Below are 23,248 nucleotides of genomic sequence, written 5' to 3'. Positions count from 1 at the left end.
ACACTGTCCTACTCTGGTGACTTTTCAGTAGGCAGCTTGTCTCATTCACATAAAGCCACCGAACAAAACATCTCAATATATAGACCCAGTGACTGTAGTCACACCCCCGAATAGCCTGTGGTCTACTGATGAATTGCCTAGACTCCGTTATTCCTTTAAAACCATTAGAATAACATGCTGCTCTTTCGTATAGACTTTTAAAAACGAATATTGCCTACTAGAAAAATATCACTGGAATAACATCGATATAGATATCTGCTCTGTAAGATTAATTTTCAAAACAAAAATGAATAAATAAATTACAAATTAATATTTTTTGTATAGCCTCATATCTTTAGTTGAGGGTGATAATTTGAAAAAAGTAGAACTGATGGCGTTCATTTGAGGTCTGGTTTGTTTCTGAACACATTTCACTTCGTATACATATGCAGCTGTTCTAGCCTATCAGACACAGTTTTAAGGAAATCATCATGCTAGCCTGAGAGCCAGAAATATACATGGCGCAAAATCCACAGCAGAAATGGTTTAAATGTTTATCCCCTCTCAGTCTGAAAAGCCCACAAACAGAGCCGGGTCCAAGCATTGGCCATATAGGCGGCGCCATGAGCGAATCCATTCATAGGGGGCGCCAATAGTATGTGTGTGTGTGTGTGTGTGTGTGTGAGAGAGAGAGAGAGAGAGAGAGAGAGAGAGAGAGAGAGAGAGAGAGAGAGAGAGAGAGAGAGAGAGAGAGTGAGAGAGAGAGAGAGAGAGAGAGAGTGAGAGAGAGTGAGTGTGTGTGTGTGTGTGTGTGTGTGTGTGTGTGTGTGTGTGTGTGTGTGTGAAGTATCTACAGCTTTCTTCAAGTTGGTGCAGCTTAAATGTTGCCTAATTTTTCAATGATTCAGTGTTACCTGCAGTGTACTTAAGAGGCTTAAGTGTGCCTCATGTGCTACACAATGTGTGTTTTGTGTTTGTGTGTGTATGTGCTCGTGCATGTATGTGTGTGTTTGTGTGTTTGGTTGCATGTTCACGTACCAAAGTGTTCACGTGCGTGTGTGTGTGTGTCCACTGATCTCTGGCCAAAGAAGCTGCATATGACCCTACATGACCTCTATATCATATAAGCTCATAAGCTTAGACCTCCAAGCCATACATAAGACGATTATTTCAAGCTTTGATACAATATAAGTAATGTAAGTGCACCCTTACACCAGGTGAAATATAATTAAAAAAATTGACAAATCCTAAAAATACAAACCTATATCATCTCACTGACTATCATGACCTTGCTTTCCTTTAGAAGATTGCACATGTTCAGCTGTCAGAAGGCAGCTTACATGTTCTACATCTCTTATCTCTTTCTGTACGTCTTATCTCCTCTTACTGCATGTGACCGTGACAACAACTTACTGTAGACACTTTATCTCCTTGGCTTCAAAAGGCTGTACAGGGTCAATATGAATCATTCACCTGACTCGCCGATATAATTTCGCTTCACACTTCACATCACCTCATACTCACATGTCCCACTGCCTGAATGGACGAGTCTGTCCTCGCTTGCAGGGCTTGATAACGTGGTCTGACAGTTTAATGGAGGACGTTGGAGGAAGGGCTGGGTTTTGTAAAATAGAGCAAAGGTGATGAGATTCTTATAAGCAGCCAGGTGAAATGAACAAGACTTGGTAGACATTTTGAAACAAATTTAGATCATCATCACTTAGAACATCAATCTCATACCTAACTTGGAGTAAATCTGTTGGCCTACATACATCATTCAAAGTGGCCTGCCCATATGGTATTCAGCATGTTTGAGTCATGCGGAGAATGCACCTCATGCACCTCTGCCTCACACATACAGTAAAGCAGCGGTCTCTGAACTTGTTGTTAGGACGTGTGACATTGTTGGGCCTGTTCTGGTCGTTTGTTGTTACTGCTACAAAGCAGCCCTTAAAATAAGGACACATACCACACATGTAAGTGGGAAATTCCTAAGTAATTGCATCTATAGTGCTTTTAGGTCCACTATTAATTGGTTACAGATGAGAGAGGGAATACACCAGCACAAAATGTCCAAAATACCTCGAAAGAATAACAGCAGGAGAGGCGAGGTGTACAGTTCCTCTTTTGCGTTTGAAATTTCTTGGAAGCCAGTGTCAAATCAGTTGCCAACAAGCCCTGGCGTCCTGCCGCCTGTTAACAGACAGGTCTACAGCAGAGCAGTGCTCACTGGAATGCCAAACATTTGTTTCATATGCTGAAAAAAGCCTGCTGATTTTCCTCCTTCTCCTCCGGTTGGAGCTCTTCGGAAGGGGGTCTCTCAGCCACCTGTGCATATTCGGCATAGCAGAGGAGAGCGTCGGGCACAGGGAGTAATGTACTGGAGGACTGGCTGCTGGAATGTTGTCCCGCAGCGCAGCCACTCAATAAAGAGGGAGTGTGAAGAATGTGCTTTTTCACACACAGGATATTACTGTACATGTGTTTAACATAACCTGCTGTCAAAGGCAATGCCGGCCAACCGCAACTGCTTGTCAAATCCTAATCCACGGCAATTTTCCACTGTTTAAAGACGATTTGGACAAATCAGATACACTGGCTTGAAGCTCTTGTACTGCGGAGTGGCTTTATTGGCCCCAGGAACCAGACTGTAGCTTACTGTAGCCTGCTGCACTGAAGCCCTTAGCTAAATATAAACCCGCTACTGAATGACTCTGTCTCTGGAAGTCAGACATATTCTCAATTTCATCCTCAGTCTTATTAAATTAACCCAAAGAATCCTATGCTGGGTAGTTCTGAGCAACATCGAGGGTAGCATTTATTCTAGATATTTCTTTAGCTCTCTTTTTTTAACTGGCTAGCATCATTGCACTTAATTTTTTCAAGCAAATTACTTTAATACAGTAGTTCAGAATTGTATCTCTATCCTTATATTCCTACTGTTACAATGCAGCTATGTCAACCTCAACTGTTAACCATATTTATGCTGATGTTAAATTTCCTACTTTTTTTTCATTTTGGAAATGGAAATGCATACATCACGTTAAGTAAATCAAGTGGAAAGAGAAAACCATTTTATTTAAATGTGTCCTATACATTGCTGAACTGATGGATGACCAACATGGCTCATTTGCAAGTCATTTGAGTGTGTTTGTTATGATAACTTAAATCCAACATAACTATCATAACACATTGCTCTCATTAGAAAGTAATTGTAGAGTAATGTATTGCTCTGATTTATGCAATATGTAATAATGGTTCTTTCAGTATAGCTTCCCCAGCTCCGGCTGTGAGTGGGAGTGTGTGTGGGTGCAGTGTGGAGATGGAGGGGTATGGTGTTACTGTAGTGACAGTCAAAGGCACAAGAATCTGCAGTGAGGGCCAAAGCTCACAGATAGGAAAGCACATAGTTTAATCAGCTGGAGGTCCGACGAACGTGTCTGGGTTTACCCAGGAAAGGGAGGTGTGTGTGTGTGTGTGTGCGTGCTCGTGCTCGTGCTTGTGCTTGTGTGTATGCCCCTCACTCTCAAACACCAACCATCCAACCTTCCATCGTACTTGGAATTTGGGATGGTGGTGGGGGTGTAGTGTGTGTGTGTGTGTGTGTGTGTGGAGAGTGAATGTGGATACATGTGTAGGTGTGTATGGAGCAAGAGAGGAGGGGGTGGGACTGTCTAGGAATGAGGCTGCAGAAGATCACATGACAAGTCTGGTACGGTCACTGTTATTCTTTTTTCCCCCTTAGTCTCATGACTGTCTCTCTCATAATTGCCCCTGTCTGAGAGCTTTTCAAGCAGACCCTCATCACAGATGAATTGGATGCAAAGGTCTCTATTATGATTAATATGATCATCTTTTCCCTTTGATTCCGCTCTCACTGGCACTCCTACAGAGCTTCAACAATTATCCGATTATTAGACGCGGTTTGAATGGTGAACAAAATAAAGAGCCGAAAAGGGCAAAGGCCACCTTTCATCTAATTCCAGGGTCGGTTAATTCTTTTTTTGGAGTGGTCTGTTCGTGGAGCTGTCATGGTCCCCATTCCTGGAGGCTTGGCCCCCGGAGCAGTCCAAGGCTCTAATTAGGCCGGAGCGAAGTGGAAGACCGAGAGAGAGGAGCTCTCAGCACTCAGCCTGACGGATTGCAGAGTGCTCGGAAGTGGGCTGAGAGTGGCGCCGCTCACTTTGGGCACAGAATCCCCCCCAGACACTATTGCTTCCTACGTCTGTCTGTCTCTGTCTCACATGTAGGATTTGCATTGAGCATGTATTCAAACATGTATGCACATTTCCTCACACATGCAAAACACATTGATTCTCTCAACCTTTCTCTCTCTCTCTTTTCCTCTATCACTCTTTCATTGAGCTTTGTTATTCAAGAACTATATTAACTTAATCATATGGAAAGCTTGATTAAATATATGCAGGAAAAACAGCTTATAATTAGGGAGTACACATTTTTCATGCATGCTCCATGCATCAGTCTGTTTTTTTAGCTTTTCTCAATGTTTTAGACCTACGGAAATATTGTGTAAAAGGACTCATATATGCACCAGACAACAATACATGTAATTCATTCTCACACAATCATATATCATTTTCTCACTGACACTGACACATCATTACTCATGGTAAACAATGCCAAAATTATAGCTGGTGGAGGAGGGAATAACCCTTGGCAGACACAGACCCTGCAATGCTCCATTTATTTTGGAAGTGATGGTGGTCTGCGGTTGCAAGATGCGGTTTGATGCCGATGTGGAGAGAAAAGGCAGGAGTTATCACTGCTGCAAGTCCAGCAATCAATATAGAAAGTTATAATTGTCTCTGACAGGTTCCCCCAGCTTTGGAGATCAACTAACACAGCTGACTTTCTGTAGCATCAGTATTATTAAGTGGAGTTTGACATACAGGTAACTGCCAAAGGAGAGGAAACACTTAAGTAAATGAGGGCTACAAAGTACAGTGTGTGTCCATAAATAGATCCATGAGTTGCAGTAATTTGGCAATGGGGCAGTAAAGTCATCCAACTAGAGAGAGAGAGCCATTGTGAAAGCCATTCATTGAGGTGAAACAATGTTGTCAGGGATTTTCCTCTGTTACTGTTGAAAAGGCAGAGTAAACGGTTTTGACCACTGACAAGTTCCACTCAAGACACCAGTGGGTATACAAATGCATCTGTGCTTCTTTCTTCCTTACTCTCTCTCTCTCTCTCTCTCTTTCTGTATCCTCTCTCTCTCTCTCTCTCTCTCTCTCTCTCTCTCTCTCCCTCTCCAGCGTACTCTGTCTTTACACCTTCGCACAAAGTCTCTTACAGTGTTAACACACATTCCCATCACAAAGGCAGCACTTGACCTTGCTGTAGTTCTTTCCAGCTCAGCAGCCTGTTGAGGCTCTTCCAGAGCCACGGTCCGTGACGCTATCTGGGGCTGAAGAGAGTAATTGGGAGCCTATGCGCTCTGTAACTTGCTACCCTCCGGTTAAAATGGGTCACCTTTACTTTTAGCACAGTCAAGTGTTACTGTTCAGCCAGGATGACTATACCGCCTCACTCTCACATGACAGCAATACATCAGAAACAGTTTGGGTTTCTCTGTTTATAGTACAGAAATATGCATACATTTTGCCAAAGAGCTGGAAAGATTCTGTTTTTCTGATTCTGACTTTTATTGTTTCCTAACATTCAATGTCAATTCAATTAATGTCCCCTCATCTTCTTGAACTGAACTGAACTACCATCTTTGTTATAGCCAGTGGTACCCCGATATGAAAGTCCTCTGTTAATCCCACAATGCATTTTGAGGTTTCGGCGTCTGCTGAAAACCAAACAGGGGCCTCAAATTGTGCAGCCATCCCGAACTGAACTTTCTATTTTTGCTCTCCAACCTTTGTTCTGCCTCTGAGGAGAGATGGCCCTGCCCCTCTAATTAAGTGGCCGTAAATGTGGCAGAGCCGGGATGGTCAGAGAATTGAAAATGAGTTTTGTCTTTGATAAACAGAGCCTTTTACCTCAGCACTATCCCTAACACTTCACTGGAGACTGCTGAGGAGTGAAACTTGAATGGTTTCGCCCAGCAACTGCCGGAAGTGACTGCTGTAAACCTGTGAAGTTTATTGGCAGGCTTGTGTTTGTTGAAACGACATACTGTATGTGACAGGCTTAATCAGTGTCCGTTATGGGTCCCTGCTCGGGTCAGGAACGTCAACACAATGGCAGTGATTATATCCCAGAAGCTCATCAGTGGCTGCCATGTTTATATTTAGATTTGGAAGACAGGCCTAGTTCTGCACATGCTTTGAGGCACATGCTCCTATGTCATTAATCAGCTATGTAATAGTAAATATTAAAGTATATCAAACACGCTTGATGGGAAATTATTTCAGTATCCAATTACATAGCTCTCTCTCTCTCTGTCTCACACACTGTTATTACCTGTGTGAAATATTCTCCCGTTTGACAGATTCCTCTGCAGTCTAATACTGCTGCTCGCTTCTCTGGACTTTCCCCAGCCTCTTTTATTTCTAGGCCACTCCACAGTAAATAACAGAGGAAGATGGGCTGTGGGCTCTCTGCAGTCGCCACACCTGGGCCTTCACTTCCTTCCTGCCCTCCCCGGGAATTCTTCACTTTCACCACCTGCAGAGGGACAGTAGTGGGGAGGAGGGACCGGTCTACCCCATTACCCCCCTCCTCCCCCTTTCCCCTCTGCAATTTTATTCCCTCTCAACACCACTGGCCCAGTCAAAGACCGACCTGTCCGGGCCTGCGTCAAGGTAAGAGCCTCTTTTTTTACTGCACTTCAGAAATTAGACAGTGGACACGTGTGTGTGTGTGGTATCTGTGCATAAATGTGTGTATGTGAGAGGGAGAAAGAGAAAGAAAGAGAGAGAGAGAGAGAGAGAGAGAGGGAGAGACAGAGAGAGAGAGAGGGAAAGAGAGAGAGAGAGAGAGAGAGAGAGAGAGAGAGAGAGAGAGAGAGAGAGAGAGAGAGAGAGCTTGCTTGTGTGTCAGTGCTAGCTATTCTGTCATACAGGCACACACAAGTAGTACACCTTTATAAACTATGCGGTGGTGGGCCACTTAAGTCCATTACCATCACTTTTCCACTCTTTAGCTATTGCTACCAAAGTTAATTTAGACTGGGGAAACAGCCACGTCACAAAACCGCTCCACTTGACTCCAGACTCCAGGTTGCAGGAGTTCAGGAGTTTGCTGGAGTTTTGTGTTGCTAGTGTCCTCTGCTGGCTGCAAATTGAACTGAAACTATTACTTTCTCCATGGTGGAGATGTTTCAAACGGGTTGACTCTTTGTAGAACCCAAAGGAAGTAGTGTCATGATTTTATTACCCTTCTCAAATCATTATTTGTATTGTAAGCTTAGTTAATATTGGCAGACGGTAGAAACCTGTCTATAACAACCAAACTACATGATACTGGGTGAAGTGTAATCTCGCCTTTCAAGTCTTATCTTCTAAGTGTTGTGGCTGATCTTCACTGACCTCTGCATAGTGTTTATATGTTTCAGTAATGTGCTTAATAAATTGACAGATGAAGTAACTTTTCCCTTTTGTTTATTTACAGAACACATCAAACATTGCATTCCAATATACAAATTAACTGTTCATGTAGCGTGTTATAGACAGAGGCACAATACAATGTATTACGCTTATTACTCTTAAGTATGAGATAATATATAGGTGTGAGGTACAGATAGTAGGTCATGAAAATGATAACGACATAACAAATGTGTACATAATCAATGTAAGCATATCAACAAAGCTTTATTGTGGTTGGTCCCTCTCTAGGTAACATAGTTGCCCGTCACAAAGTTAAAGCACAAGGGAATGAATATTTTAATGGTCATCATCTCATACACAATGTTTGCAAGTTGACAACTGGGGCAAATAAACCACTATCTTTGTCCCAGAGCAAGTGTATTGTATATGTCATTGACAGATGACTTACTGGGTATATCATGTCCTAAATTTATTAGCGCAATTCAAAACTGAGTGCTTTTCTTTCTTGTAACTACTGCATTTACAGCATTTGTTCTATCAACATAGAGGCCTCTATCTTTTAAAAAAAAATGCAAATTAAATGTACAAAATGATGTATACTGATATATTTTTGACACTGAGACATTGCAATGCAGTTAGTGGCAATACACTCCCACAAGGAGGACAATACAAAACACTAATTTGGCAGCGGTGAGAGGAATGCCACTCGCATTGTTTTCTACACAAAGTACTGATGCGTTTTTAACCAACTCATGTCAACTCAATATATATTAGGGTTTACTTAAAAATATTTTTTCTATGGTTTTATTCATTTCAACACACTCACACATTTCATGATAGCTTTCAAAGTGGTCATATTCACATACATCATAACAGAATAGAAGAAAATTATTTAACATAAATGGGTCATGGAGACACATGGGTTCCGAGAGGCCAAATACATAATGCACATGTATGCGATGGATTAAAAAAATAAAATTTTACATTGCATAGATAAAGTAAGGATAATCCTGCAGCATGTATACTTACAGATGTAGCCATTCCAGAAGTCCCACATTTTACATGTGGGCTGCTTTCGCGCTTTTGTTTAAACTTCACAAGAAACTGTCTCAGTCCTGCTCCACTAATGTAGGATAGATGCAGCATGGAGGAGCTTCTACAATGGTTACCACTTTACACAATGTTAATAGCTTGAATAGAGTTTGTTTTGGTTAAATATTACAAAAGACACAGTCTTACATGCAACACTACTGGATTTTCTTAATTTATCCACAAATAGCTGCGTGGATTATAAAACCAGCCATTGTACTATGGATACAAAATATGTTGAGAATTAATATTTTAAACTGTAGTAACATAAGACACTACAGTTGTAAAACAGTAGCAAAAGATTACATGTCTCTCATGATTTTGTTAGTTGGCTTCCTTACAGTTCATTTGGAGGAAAAAGTTTCTTCACTCAGAATGGGAGTTCTGAATCCTGTTGAAAGATGTCATTGAATGTCCTGGAGCTGGTCAGTGTAGTGTCATCATTACAAACATACACATAATTCACATCCAGTCTTCACCATCTTCCATCCAACTTTTGAAGAACTTCATTGTTCCTCTCCGGTCCTCGAGTCTGCTTAACTCCTGTTTCAGTCAGTTCAGTCCAAGGCAGGCCTACTTACTCTTCTGAGAGCCAATCATCACCTTGGAGACAAAGTTGACAATGGCACTAGCTGGCTGCTCAGGGTCGTGCTCGGCGAACAGGTGACATACATTGTCCATGGCACTGCCAGTTTTCCTTGCCACAAAGCCGAAGATCCTGCAAAGATGGAGGAAACTACTTAACGACACTGTCATCCATCTCAAACAGACCAAATCCCCCTTAAAATAATTGCTTTATGTAATAACCATCAAATAAATAAAGCTATTGCTGTTCTGGTTGTACCTATATAAGAATAACTTACTTTGCCGAGGGGCAGCCATCTTTTCTCCACCTACGATGAGAGGAAAAGGAGCATAAAACAATGTTACTAGTTTGTTAGAGCTTGTCGATTACTTACTTTTAACCTGAATATTTACAATCAGTACTGAGGAAGTTGATTTTCTTGTGGATTGAGCAATCATGGGCAAGTTTGTTGATATTCCTTGCTTGTGTTTCCTGCCATTGTTTGAATCAAGTTATCTATGAAACATTTTGTCATACCACACTCTCTTGGAGTGTAATAGACTGGGCTAACTATAGCCATGACCTGCAACCTGAAAATCCTTAAATGACATGTCAAAATGTTGAATCTGCATTACTCACTTTCTATCTTGAGGGTCCAATGCACAGTATATGACTGTGTTGACAGCATAATGCCTCCTGAAGAAGAGTCTAAAAAAAGAGAAAGGGGAGGGTTGGTTATTGTGTTAAGTGGGTCTTTGTATGTGTGTGCACACGTGTACGGTGCATGTGTGTGTGGTACTCACTTCCTCTGGTTGTCGGTAAGGGTGATTCCCTGGCTGGAGACCTTGAAGTGGACCACAGTGGAGGTGGGACGGGGCTCGGAGCTCAGAGTCATACTGGTGGCTTTCTGCACCGCTTGGATGCCTGTGAGAGACTCCATCTCGGCCGAGCCCAGGTACCACACATTACAGGCTGCCGGAGCAGAGAGAGACTCAAATTAAACTTCAAATTAAACTCCAATTAAAACTCAGACTCACTTTAATCACTAGGTGCAATAACTGTACAGCAATTTGTCTTGGTGACATTGGTGCAGAGACATAATTGACAACTTCCAGAGTTTCATAGTACAGCACATGGAACAAGTGCAAATGGACACTGCAGGACATACAAAAGACTATATACTGTATATCACTATACATATATACATCCCAAATACAATATATAACAACATATACATTCAACATTAAATATTCAGAAGATGATCATCCCAGAATTGTGTGTGCTCTTCTATTTTAGTACATATCAGTTATTCGATTTTGCGGCCCTTCAACCATCACCAAAGGTATAATCAAATTCCACCCATGGAGTGGAATTTGTGTCCTTGTTTGCCTACAGTGCAATCATTGGTTAGTCATCATGGCTATTCATAGCGAGTGATCCTAGATGTCTGATTACCTGCTCCCTGTTTGAGGAGCTCAGCAGCAGAGTTGGTGACTGATTGCGAGGTATTCTCCACAACATCCTCAAGGGGATCTGAGAACATGGAAAACAAAAAATACATCAGCAAGATTCTTCAGTGAACAGTGTCACTGCTACATTAAGAAAAAAAATGACTACATAGACAGACAGACAGAGAGACGGGGATGGATGGATGGATGGATGGATGGATAGATGGATAGATGGATAGATAGATAGATAGATATTCCTTCATGTGTGGTAAATCAAGCCATGTGATACGCATGAGGCCATTAGCTGCAGAATACACAGGATGGACTGATAGCTGACTCATAGATAGATAGATAGATAGATGTAGATAGATAATATTTGTGACCATCATTCATTTCCTCCTTATCATTCTGGTTTCTTTATGATTTGACTTTAAGCCTCTGATTAAACAACCTCGTAAAACCTAAATAATGATCGGTCTCCCCAAGTTAAATTAGTGTCATTTTATCATTTCTTTCGGACAAGGTGAATGGATTGGATGTGTATATGTGTGTGTGTGTGTGTGTATGTGTACTCTCACCTCTGTCAGGTATGATAAGTTTGCATGGAAGGGCCAAGGGGGTGATTGAATGCTGGCAGACCAATGCAGTTAGACTTCCTGTAAACCAAACACACATCAAACCATTTAGTTAATCTGTCATGTCATGCTGCAGATGACGTTACTGAACAGCAGCCACTTGCACAATGCACCAGTGACCAGGAGAGGGCAGTATTGTGCACGGCCTCTGTGGTGTAGGGCAGCCTTATGACCAGGGGGTGTCACTGTTGTAAACCAACGGTACAACAGAGTGGACACTCACCGAAGTAGGGCTCATTGGGGCAACCCTTCAACCGAACTCCTTTCTGCGTACACTCGATAAGGAAGTGGCGCACTAATTCATTGGATAGATCTCCTCCTGTCAGAAACAAAGAGCATAAAAGGAAAATAGATATGAGAGGTCATTTATTCCTCACAATAGCACCAGTCTGCTTTCTGTCCGAGCAAATGTGTCCTCTATCTGACACCCCTTATTTAGTCTGACCTAAATAGCAGTTCCAAGTATACGCCTCAGTCTAACAAGTAATTTCCCAGCCTCCAAGAGTTACATAAAACATATTAAATCGCCACATTCAATCGCTCCAGAGATTAATGGGATTATGATTCAACAGAAGCGCCTCCGAGGGGGCAGGAGCAGAGTCTATGTGAGGAATGTCTTGACACAAAGGCTCAGAGAGAGGCCCTCTCCTTAAGGTGGGTTGGGTTTCACACTGTTAAGGAGCCACAATGCCCTAAGCTGAGAGTGTGGAGAAGGACCGTGTCATGATGTCACCACAGGTGCCACTGGACTGCAAAGGGGTGAAGGCAGACAAAAGGACAGGTGTGAGGGGGAAACTGGAAGGGTTGTGCGCTGCGGTGGACTGGCGCTGGGGAAGGGTACGAGGGCAGAGGTAGCCCTTACCATGTGTTGTTTTTGGTGAGAAATGTATCTTAACTTGTTTCTAATATACAGTATGTTGCGAAGGATTTAATGTCCTTGGGCCCTTTTTTGAAGAGGAGAAATTGATGTGAGGAACTTCTATCAGTCAGTCTTTGTTTTCACATTGAAACAAGGCCAGAGAATGCTGGCTGGGAGCATTTGGCCAGTTCCTCTTGAAGTCCCTCGCACTTTGTTTTGGTTCCAAGAAGAGCTCCCCCATATTTCATAATGAATACGCTAAACAAACAAACCAGGAAATAAATTAACGTAGCAGCATGATTTTAACTCCCTTTGATATAACATCTACATCAGGCGAAGTTATGTGGGGCAGGGACCTTCCCTGGAGAAGGCCCAGGGATCAATGCAGGCTTATAGACCCAGCACATCCATTGTTAAGAGGTGAAACATTAGCTGCACATCTAAGACTACCTGGCAATAGGGGTCTGTTTGGCTATATCATGGTAGTGCCCAGGAGAGAGACCCAGAGCAAGGAGCTCTCACACACAAACAGAGGCAGAACTCTCAGGTTCCAGCCATGGAGGTGAGTACAGAGGACTGTAACTGTAGAGGGCTTTGTGTGTGGTTGTGTGATGTGTGATTCACAGGATGTCCCTTCAGTTGGTCCAATCCCTAATATTTCCACTATCATACAGAGCTCTTGGGAACAAGGCATAATTCACACAGGAACAATTTAGAAGATTCTTAGCTCTAAGATATGCAGACAGTCAGGCTCCTTTCTCTTTCTCTCTCTTTCTCTTTCCTGCATCGCAATGCAGACCCAATAAGTATAGCATGTCAATTAAAATTTCAGCTTGGAAGAAGTTCTACTTTTCGTGCACATCTACTGTACCTTTCTTAGTCTGCTGGAGGACTGAGGGTGGCGGCGTTGCCACCTTCATGGCCAGCCCATAGGCCCCTCTGAAGGAGTGGCTGTCCCGCACGATGAAGCAGCCAGGCTCCTTGTCCTTCAGGACTGAAATGGCTGAGTGAAGAGAAACACAATGACATAATGAGTGTGAGGTTGCCATATAGTTTGGCAAACAGTTTCAGTTATTTTATTACATTGAAACAAAAGACAGTAATTGGAAGCCTACCTTGATCCCTTGAGATATCTGGCTTGTACCAGAATTTTGATGTGTCTTGCACAAATTTTACAGTCACCTGTTTGCTGGCCAGTACATCTGGAAAACACATATAATGATTAGCCAGTGTACCAAGCACCACTGTAGCAGTATTCATTCATGTGTGGAAAATCAAGCCATGTGATACTCATGAGGCCATTAGCTGCAGAATACACAGGATGGATTGATAGCTGACTCAGGACTGCTAGCTTACCTGGTAATGGCGAGGCTGTGCCTGGCATCTGAGCTGAGAGGTCAGGCAAGACGTTGGGGAAGGGAATACTGAGGGAGCTCCCGCTGTGGGGGCTTGAGAAGCCACTGAGGGCTGGAGAGGCTGTTCCCAGGGAATGCTCCCCATCTGACGCCCTCTTCTTCTCGGGCAGGAGTGGGGGCAGGAGTGGGGGCTGCACTTGGAGTGGCTGTGACTGACTCTGTCCATCCATGGAGGTCAGAAGATCCCTGTCCATGCTTCCATTTCCCAGGAGAGAGGAGGTGGAGGGTGCGCAGTCTGTGCCATAGCCCAGGCCTGAGTCCTCCTGCTCATCAAAGCTCTGAGCAGGACTGTGGCTGAGAGCGTAGCGGGCCACGTGGCTTCGCTGGCTGCTTCGGGGAGAGCTGTGGGCGTTGGGGGCAGGGTGAGGGTGGGGATGGGCCTGGGGCGGAGAGTGGTGGCCATAGTCCAGTGACATGGAATGTTGGGCTGGTTGTCTGGCAGTGGGGTAGCTGCTCAGGGAGGTGTGGCGGCTCAGGATGGCATGCTCTGGCCAGGGCTGGCCCATCAGTGGTCTTGAGGTGAGAGGAAAAACAAAGGTGAAGGATCACAAAAGTATGATAAATATGCAGCAAAACTGCATCAACTCGCAATTAGCCATTAAGCCGTCATGTGTAAAAGTGTACAAATATCTTCAAAGGGACACAGAAAGACTTTTCACTGGATGGACCTTTACCTATCTGTCCGCTGGAGGGTCCCACCGATGGAGGTGGAGCGTGTGGCACTTAGCAACCTGTGGCAGCTGAGGGAGGAGTCTGGCAAGCCATCATCTGGTCGTCCAACATGACCAATCATCTCTGAGTATCCCTGGGGCTCTGCGTGAGAGCAAGAGAGTAAATAAGACATGATGCCTCAAACATAATCACATCGACAATCAGGGTGGAAGATTCTGTTCCTCGTCAAGGTAGAGCTATTTTTTTTATTTAATATAAATAAGAAACTAAATATGGGTACAGGAAAAATATGGGTATAGGAGAATTAAAGGGAGAAATGAACTTCAAAAAGCTAAACTAGGCAAAACTAAACTCTGTAACACCTAAGATGACATGATATGAAAAAATGGTCACAAGGTATGGAGAACTCCCCTCAGGGAAGAGCATTGGATTTTTTCCAGTAACACATCAATCAACATTGGAATTAAAATGAAAATCCCGTCTGCTCCCTCAACCTCAGCCATCGATCTGTATGAAGCAGATCACCACATTACCCCTGCCATAAACCACCGAGTCAACAAATCAGACTCAACTGCAGCTAGAAATTAAAAGCCCTCTGACATAATTATCTAAAAGCTTTTCTTTAATCAATCATAGCCTGGAGCCATTGACAGCAAGCTGCCCCCAACTTGAAAGCACATGTTTCCATATAGGTCTACTGCCAGATTTTCTATGGGTTACTTTTATGGGAATGAGAGGTGCAAAGCTGACAAGAACTGGTTTCTTTTTGTCCCCATTTCCCCTCTGTGTACACAGAGACACTTTCATGGAGGAAGAAAAGTGTTTTTGTGCCATGCTTCCTGACCCACGGTAACCATGGAGATGTGGCAGCAGTGAATGAAGTGATTCTTGCCTGGGTGTCTGAACTGGTGAGCACAGTAGGGGCACAGATCAACTCCGAGGCGCTGCCACTCTTACACCGCTTAGACATAGATCGCTATAGAAACAGGCCAATGAGGGGTCAGATGGACATCAATGTCAGATCTGTAATGAGATCGTCCCTCTGTATGTGGGTAACCTCTGACATCAGCACTCTAGTGCCTCTCCAGTGACACTCAGTCACAACAGTGCTCAGAAACCATGCCAACTACAACAGAGCAAACATTATTAAAGCTCTGGGTCTCCATTCAAGGGGGGGGACAGACAGTCTCTAAACTGATTTAATTATCTAGTAGATAGTTCTTTGATAAAGAGCGAGTAAACAATGAATACTTAAAAGTTTTGGGAAATGACATGAAAATCCACAAATGGCAGTGCTACAAAGTGCTGTAAAAACACAACTCTCCCCATCGCTGAGAACAATGTCGTACCAAGGGTGTGTTCCACCACAGAGAAACACCACAGCAAAAGCATCCACACGAAAAGAAACAAAAACTGCTCAGTTTTAATCTGAAGAACATCACTATTATGTCTAAAAAAGTTTTCTTTTCGGGATGTAAACCACGCAGACATTCTCCAAAAACCAAACATGGGAAGCCGAGACTGGTTAGGAATCTCCCTGCGCAGGCATTCATGAGGCGTCTTTGTTTCCTGCCTCTTTCTCAAAACTGCTAAAATTCCACAAACAACAATGTAAGCTCTATTAGTTAAAGCAAGGGGGACCTGAAATAACTCTATACTGGTGAGATAGCGAATCCAAACATGCAGACATTGGCAAGTTGTGCTGGGCAGCCATGAAAGGAAAACTTTTAGCTCTTTGTGAGTCCCTGGCAATTATGTCCTGCTCGCTGCATGTCTTTTTTGTCACTCATTCACTATCTTTAATTGGGAGAGAAAAAAAAATAACTAGAGTGGATGAATAGAAGAATGGAGGGAAGCTTGAGTAAGGGTTTGCACAAAGAAAACAGACTTAATTTGTGCTTTTTTTCCTTCACAGAGCACTTTGTTCATTATTTGACTTCCCACAATGAGGTGCCTCAATTCCAAAGGCTCATTCAAAAAGGTCAGGCGACCCATATTTTGGGTTCACAATGGAATGACATTTCTGTATTTTCAGTATATACCGTCAATTTCAATGGAGAACAGGGTTTTTTTTAGTATTGCTCCGTTTTCTAATGTCTATTCTGAGACCCTGCTGTTAAATTCATAATAATTAAGACTATTTTCTTCACCCTAAATGAAGAATTATATATTACAGCTATATGTGATGCTCTGTTTTCTCAAACGAGTCTATTCAGTTTGTAAATAAAGGAGATATGACCCTACCATCTTCTGTTCTGTAGCCTCCATAAGACTGCATGCTAGGAGATGGAGTTTGCCTGAGGTGAGTGAATTCCGACATATTTTTCACTGGAAAACAAAAGCAGATGAGGATCAAGTTAAAAAATCATGGCAGACAAAAAAACATTACATTTGAGCACAACAAAGCCTGTCACAAATACATGCTAAATCATACACATGGACAAAGGAAATGTGTATTTACAATGACACATTCTTACCATAAGGTGTAGGGGGAGAGATGGGGAAGGCAGGAGTGGGCGGAGTCATGTCACTCCCAGCCTCAACCCCGCTGTCCACGTCAGGACCCTGCGCCCTGTAGTCAACACTGTCACTCCTGTACAATATGCCATGCTGTGACAAACAATACACACACACACACACACACACACACACACACACACAAATATGGTAAAACCATGCATGTGAGCATCCGCTGTGAGTAGGATGTCATACATCAACAAGTATGAACACACCAGCATGCACTGATAAAAGTGTAATGCATGTAGCGGTGGGAAAAACCGCACACACACACACACACACACACACACACACACACACACACACACACACACACACACACTGTATTTACCTGGGGCTGTGGCACACAGGGGGAGTATGTCCGTGGGCCCCTGTACTCCTCTGTCCCAGCCCACCCTGAGCTACAGAAGCCTGGGCGATCTGTGACATCACTTCCTTGGCGACTCAGACTCAGAGTCCGCATGCTGTCTCCCCGCACCTCGCTGGGCTGGACAGCTGGATACACACAGATGGACAGGAGTGACAAGCAGGTCATTCAGTGCTAACAGAGTTACAAACATCATTGATTTCAAAGAAACCAAGTCAATAAAAAAACACTAAAAATAAAAACAACAGTGATTCCACTTATCAGCCAGCGAGAGCATTCAGAAAAATAGGGGATTATCACTGCAGCACGTTTTAATGCTACTGCATCTTCATCCGAGTCAAGGTGCAGTAGTGTTGAAATGCTAGTCTGTTTGCTCTGGAATAAAGGCATACGTTCACCTTTGTGCTCCAGTGATCATATTCATTTTAAATCAAAAACAACTGAGGTATAAACAAGTTGATGTGAAGTGGGGTGGCTACTTTCATGGCTGCTTTCTGTTGGTTGTTGATGCTTCAATGTTGTCAATCCAGGAAGTCATTTATTTATTTTTTTTCTGCCTGGACTCATTCGAGCAGTATTTGACCCCGGAGCTGATGCCTGCACTGCTGTTAATGTTTTGAGAGGACAGCTGAGGAATGCCAAGGGGGTTAGCTGGGGGTTGGTCAATGTTGTGACAATGTGTGGCTACTCCGGAGAGTGCTGCCACTCAGCACCAGGGTGTTAATTTGAGCCCTCCCAGAGAGCACTGCCCTCTCAGCCCTGAAGAATGCTAATGGTGCAGAAGTGCTAATGCTGGGGATCATTACACACACACATTGTCTGGTGCAATGGATGGATGGCAAAACTGTTTGTGTCTGTGTTTCTGCATGCATGCATCAGAGTGATGCGAGTTTTTCCTCTTACATTATACACACCAGTCTGCAGAACTGTGTTTTTGTGTGTGTGTGTGTTTGTGTGTGTGTATGTCCTTGAGCTAGTGAGTGCATGCCTTTTGTCTGCTTGTTGGTGGGAGGTGTGAGAGGTGTGAGAAGGGGTCATGGGGACTTGAGCTCATTGAGGGGGCATGGCTCTGAATGGCTCTGTCATTATCATGCGACAGAGACAAATTCTCATTCTCTCTAATGACTCTCACTGCCATCACTTCCGTCACCCCACCTCTCTAATATAACCTCAGGAGAAATCTTAGATCGGGACATACATTTGATTTAACATAGTAAAAAACACAAAAAATTCATCAAAGCTCTGATATCAACAGAAAAAAAGGGTTGTGGATGTATTTTCTTGGTTTCAGCTCTGAAGTTTATCATGTATGACTCGAAGAAGTAAAGGATGTAGCAATATATGCACAACGCTACGGATGTTTTGTATGGTGTGTTAATATTGCAGTATTTATGGACACTGGAGCTGCCCAGACTTTTCTGACATTTGCCACTGGAGCTATCTCAAAAACTTGTTACTGCCCTCTGGAACCCTTGTGGGAAAAAATATTTTGTGGAGGGCCAAATTTGGCCTGCAGGCCTTATTTTAGCCAGCCCCGGTGGAGTTCATCCTCCATCTACCTGTGTTTTTCTCCTCACTCCCTCAGTAGCTGTATGTCAGCCCCAGCTCCCAGATCCTTGGCACAACATAAATACACTAACCTCTCTCCTCCCCCATCTCATCCCTTTCTTCACCTGCCAAATGCACTGATGGATGTTAAAAAGCGTTCAAACCACCATAAGAGAGTCACTGATTTGAATCAGACTGGGTAAAATAAAAGAATAGAATCAAGTTTGACAAAATTGTGAATAAAGAGCAACCTAACTTGACATGAAGGAATTCAAATGATATATTTGGCATCACATTGCCTAGGTGCAATGACATAAGGAACACAAGCAAGAAAGCACGATTGGTCTAATGACTTGGATACTGGATACAAACTTTGACCAGAAAGCAGTACCAGCTGCCACAATAAATCTATCCAAATTTGAAATTCTCCGGACAAATTTACTTTAAATAGTCATGATGTATCATCCATAAAATTAAAATAATTTAACCAGCCTCCCTATCTCATAAATCACTTTTGGTCCTTTAAATCTGAACAGCATCTAGGTACATTCAGCTGGACATAATGAATCTCAGACATGACCCCTATCACCAGTGCAAACTGATAACACCATATGTCCAAAACAGACATGCTATTGCTTCGTACATATTATCGGCAAGTTATAGCCTTCAGTGCTTGTTTTTTGGAATGGCACTCCTGTGTAGTTGATATGCACAGACAGGTACGCCTTTGGAATCGAATGGAAAACTCTTTGCCTCGGGGCACACTTGTTCCTCTCCTGGAAATTCCTCAGCCCACCCCATTTTGTGCCCTCTGGCAAACACAGGTACATATTGGTGTGATTCACACACACCTAACAGCCAGACAGCTTTCTCTGTCTTCTCTGCTTCACTAGGCTCCAGGTAAAAAAAAACAAAATGGAGTGCCATTGCACCTATCAACTGACTATCATTGAGTCAACATTACCAAACTTGATAGCCTGTAACTATAGACTTTGCCAAGTTTGAGGAAAAAAAATATGGGATGGGAAAAAGATAGCCATTAAAATAACTTAATCTGTAAAAAAAAACCTGACAGGAATAAGGTTATCTTAATCACCAAAAGGGCTTGTAGGGGCAACAAACTGAAGTGAGTTAATGGAATTTCTAATCCAGCAACTTCTGTGAAAGCTTATGGCAAGTTGCTAGAAGGAGACACACAGTTACTGAAAGGCAGTGGACATTCTTTAAATTCTTTTGCACAGTGTTTCAACATCATGGTGTGTGTCCTTGAACAAGGTCTTGGTATCAGTTTGAACATGAGCCATGTGGAAATAACTTTGGTGTATGTCTAAATACACATTATGTCAAAGCAATGTTGGGTCCATCTGCACAATAGCCCTACCAACAAAAGGAAAATGAAAAACAAGCAATCAAATATATTGATCACATGGTATTGATGAGAACTGTAATTTCCAAATCACAAAAGACTTAATCTTTTGGTTTTCCAGACAGCGTCCTAAGCAATACATTCGGCTAATGAGCAAAATCCTTGTCCTGAAAATGCACATTGGAAAAAAAAATATTTCAGAATAACAACAACAAATCCTGAGAATAAGAAATCTATTATTTTTCTTCTAGAACACAAATGAAAGTGTAATGTTGTGCAGTAACCATGTGACAAAAGGAGGGAAGCATAAGTGAGAGATGACTCACACTAAAAGGAAGAAAAGGTGTGTGTGTGTGACATAATGTTTAAAACATCTAAAAACAACAGCTTTTCTATTTATTCACTGATGCAAAAGTGGCATCAGTTAGAAAATCCACTGTAAAGGACTGTAAAGACTTTCATTATGTAAGCGGTATATCTGTATTTCACAGTCAAACTGTGAGACACAGCAGTGTTCAGAGAGGCCGATGACAGCTGCTCTCCCTCTCTTCATGTACCGCACTGATCCTGTAGTCAGATAGCTGTACACAGACAAGTCTCGACGGCGCTCTTTTACCTCAGAAACATGCTGAAAACATCAGAAAACCTGGCAACAACCCTGCTATTTCTGCTCCACTAACACTCGCCAGGTGGGAGAGGGAGTAAAGGTGTGCTTTGTGAAGTTAACTCTGTAGTGAGGGAGGAGAGGAGTTGATGCTGGAAGCAGTCAGAGAGGAGCTACAGAGCACAGTATTAAAATATACCTAGCATATTGATTAATGTAGTTTTATTATGGGAAAAGTATATCTTTTACGATGTTTAGTGGGAAATCAACTTATCTGGCCTGGTCACTACCGCTTCTACAGCCTTTTCACCACCACATTGCATAGCATTACATCACATGAACTCACCACAAACTACACTTCCAGACAACACCACACCACACCACACCACACCATCACCACCACACCCAGACTGTCTGACGATCTTACCTGTCTGCTGTGTGTTTTGCAGGGTGGTTGCATTGTTATCGTTGAGTCTGTGATTGATGCCGTTGGCGCATTTGGTGGCTGAGCCATTCACATGTGCCCCGCCGTTCCTCTTAATGGAGCTAGAGCGGGTCGAAACCGGCACAAATGTGGGATCCAGGTCCATGATCAGCTGGTTGAGCTGGTCGATGGAGTTGTCAATGTCCACTGTCAGAGATTTGAACTCCTCATCCCGTTTGTTGTTATTGTTATTGTTTATCGTTGGCTGTTCATTGTGAGTCACTGCTTTTCTCAGGGCTTCATTCGTGTCCCTGGTAGGAGCCTGTGGTTCAGTGGGCAGGCCTGCTTTAGGTGGGCTGCTCCCTTGCTTGTTCCCTGGGTACCTCTCTGTGTCGTTTCCATCCTCGGGCATGTAGGCGAACTGTTGTGCAGCTACCATCTGCTGCTGGCGAACCCAGGAGTGTGTGGAATAGCTTCCCTGTCTATAAACATGCTGCTTGGGCATGGAAGCGCTGCTGGGAGTAGAGGAAGCCACAGAGTTGCTTTGGGGTCCCAGATAGCCCCTCGTAGCCTCAGCATAGCCTCTCCCATACTCCTCCATGTGGGCAGCGGCAGGGTGCTGGTGGTGGTGCTGGCTTTGGGGCAGCTGATGCTCCTCTCCTCCAGGACTCCCAAAGCCATCTGAGAGCAGGGAGTTCTGGCTGCTCTTGTGGCAGGAGGACGACAAGGTCCCGAGGCTGTCCACGCTGTGCAGATCATGACCAGTCATGACCTCATCATCTAAGATGTCCGTTTCCCTCTCCCTGGGACGGGGGTCTCCGTTGATGTGCACTTGGGCAGGGACTATACGCTGGATGCCCACCCTGGGGCCTTGATCAGCCATCTCCTCCAGGCAGGGGTCCTCAAGACCAAAGCCACTCAGGAGGCGCTTCAGCTGGGCCTTTTCCTGCCGGCTGGGACCCTGGTTTGGCCTGGTGGTGGTGGTGGTGGTGGTGGTGTTGGTGTTGGTGGTTGTAGGTGTGGGTCTGTCTGCCCACAGAGAAGTGCTAGACAGGCCTGAGTCACTGCTGGCAGAGAGGGCGTGATCACTGTGGTCAGGACTGGAGGTGGTGGAGGTTGTGTGGGCCCCTCGGCCCAGCGTGGCCGCTCCTCCGTTGGGGCTCCTCTTGTTAGCTGCTTTGTCCTGGTTTAGGCCCTGAGAACGTGGCACTGCAAAGAGAAGAAATGCAGCCCTTCATACGGTCAGCTGGTATGGGCACGCATACACACATAGACACGCACACACAAACACCATGAACTCACACAGACAAACACAAACAAACAGTACAAAACCACAGACAACACAACACTACGTTCACACGCACAGATAGGTTATCCCACAAACAAGACTCCATCATACAGAATGAGTTACTGACAAACCTCCAGACATATAATCACACCTCCACTGACAAAGACAACAGTTCAGACATTTCACAACAGACATTTCAGATTAGACTTGCAGTAACTAGGAAATAGACACATTCACAGAGGAAACCATGTTATGAACTGAATTGAGACATTGAGAAATACATGCCGGTGCCATCAGTACATTTCTTATACAACTGGAAAGCTAAATGTTTTCCATACTTTTGTAAGCCATCTAATTAGTCATTTTGTGATCTGAAATGCAAAAAACAACAACCAAAAACTAACATGAAGCAAAATCAACCACATAATCTAACCACTCCTATCAGTATTCTAATCCAACCTATTTCAAGCAAAGCTATTACAAGTCATCTTGCCATAACAGCCTCTATCTCTCCCCCCCTGGGCCACCAGGTGAACTGGCAAGGTGGCAGCAGACAAAGGTGTTCCTCGTGTTCAGGTTATATAAGAGGTGTGGAGATCCATCTGTACGCTGCTCTGAAAGTCAGTAGGCTGTGGGTCTTCCGAGTCTGACCTCTGCATTCCTCACCCTGCTGTGAGTAAGCCGCCCCGCTCCCTCCGCCTGCCCCTTGACCCCCAGCATATGTCCAAACAACCTCCTTAATCCTCCAAAGCAAAATAAAAATCACAGAGGTCAGGCATTTGCAAGGCACAGTCAAATCCATCACTGCTCCAAAGACTTCAAAAGCCATGAAATCAAGTTCTACTTTGCGAGACTTACACAAAACAAGGACTCAGTATAAATTCCAAGTGCATGCGAAGAGTGTTGCGAAGTAATGCTGCTGTTTGACTGTCACTCTCCCTCTACCTCAACAAAG

General features: G+C 43.6%; 1 protein-coding gene across 1 annotated transcript; it reads right to left on the bottom strand.

Annotated features, from left to right (window-relative positions):
- Positions 1-7,545: 7,545 nt before the first annotated feature.
- Positions 7,546-21,962, bottom strand: LOC139650782 (tensin-3-like). The gene is made up of 16 exons (XM_071527536.1): positions 21,009-21,962; positions 17,028-17,191; positions 16,657-16,789; positions 16,424-16,507; positions 14,182-14,320; positions 13,449-14,020; positions 13,208-13,294; positions 12,986-13,095; positions 11,967-11,982; positions 11,457-11,552; positions 11,177-11,254; positions 10,606-10,683; positions 9,954-10,122; positions 9,790-9,858; positions 9,449-9,478; positions 7,546-9,303 (listed from the first exon to the last, which is right to left on the bottom strand). The coding sequence occupies exons 1-16, from the start codon at positions 21,886-21,888 to the stop codon at positions 9,159-9,161; spliced, it is 2,850 nt and encodes a 949-aa protein (XP_071383637.1). The 5' UTR covers positions 21,889-21,962; the 3' UTR covers positions 7,546-9,158.
- Positions 21,963-23,248: the final 1,286 nt, after the last annotated feature.

The sequence above is a fragment of the Centroberyx affinis genome, unplaced genomic scaffold (assembly GCF_046629955.1).
Source record: "Centroberyx affinis isolate AG114_WGS23_722 - 3 ecotype Tasmania unplaced genomic scaffold, CSIRO-AGI_Caff_v1 ptg001544l_1, whole genome shotgun sequence".
Lineage (NCBI taxonomy): Eukaryota > Metazoa > Chordata > Actinopteri > Beryciformes > Berycidae > Centroberyx > Centroberyx affinis.
Note: the sequence above shows the minus strand (reverse complement) of the source record. Positions and strands in the feature narration are given on the sequence as shown.

What these genes read in the sequence shown, in the direction of transcription:
- LOC139650782 (XM_071527536.1), bottom strand. Translation starts at nt 21,888, where the DNA reads ATGGCTGATCAAGGCCCCAGGGTGGGCATCCAGCGTATAGTCCCTGCC. An exon ending in AGGCTACAGAACAGAAGATG is followed by an intron (nt 14,321 to 16,423) that starts GTAGGGTCATAT and finishes GCTCTCACGCAG; the next exon opens with AGCCCCAGGGATACTCAGAG. An exon ending in TTGGACCCTCAAGATAGAAA is followed by an intron (nt 9,479 to 9,789) that starts GTGAGTAATGCA and finishes CTCTCATCGTAG; the next exon opens with GTGGAGAAAAGATGGCTGCC.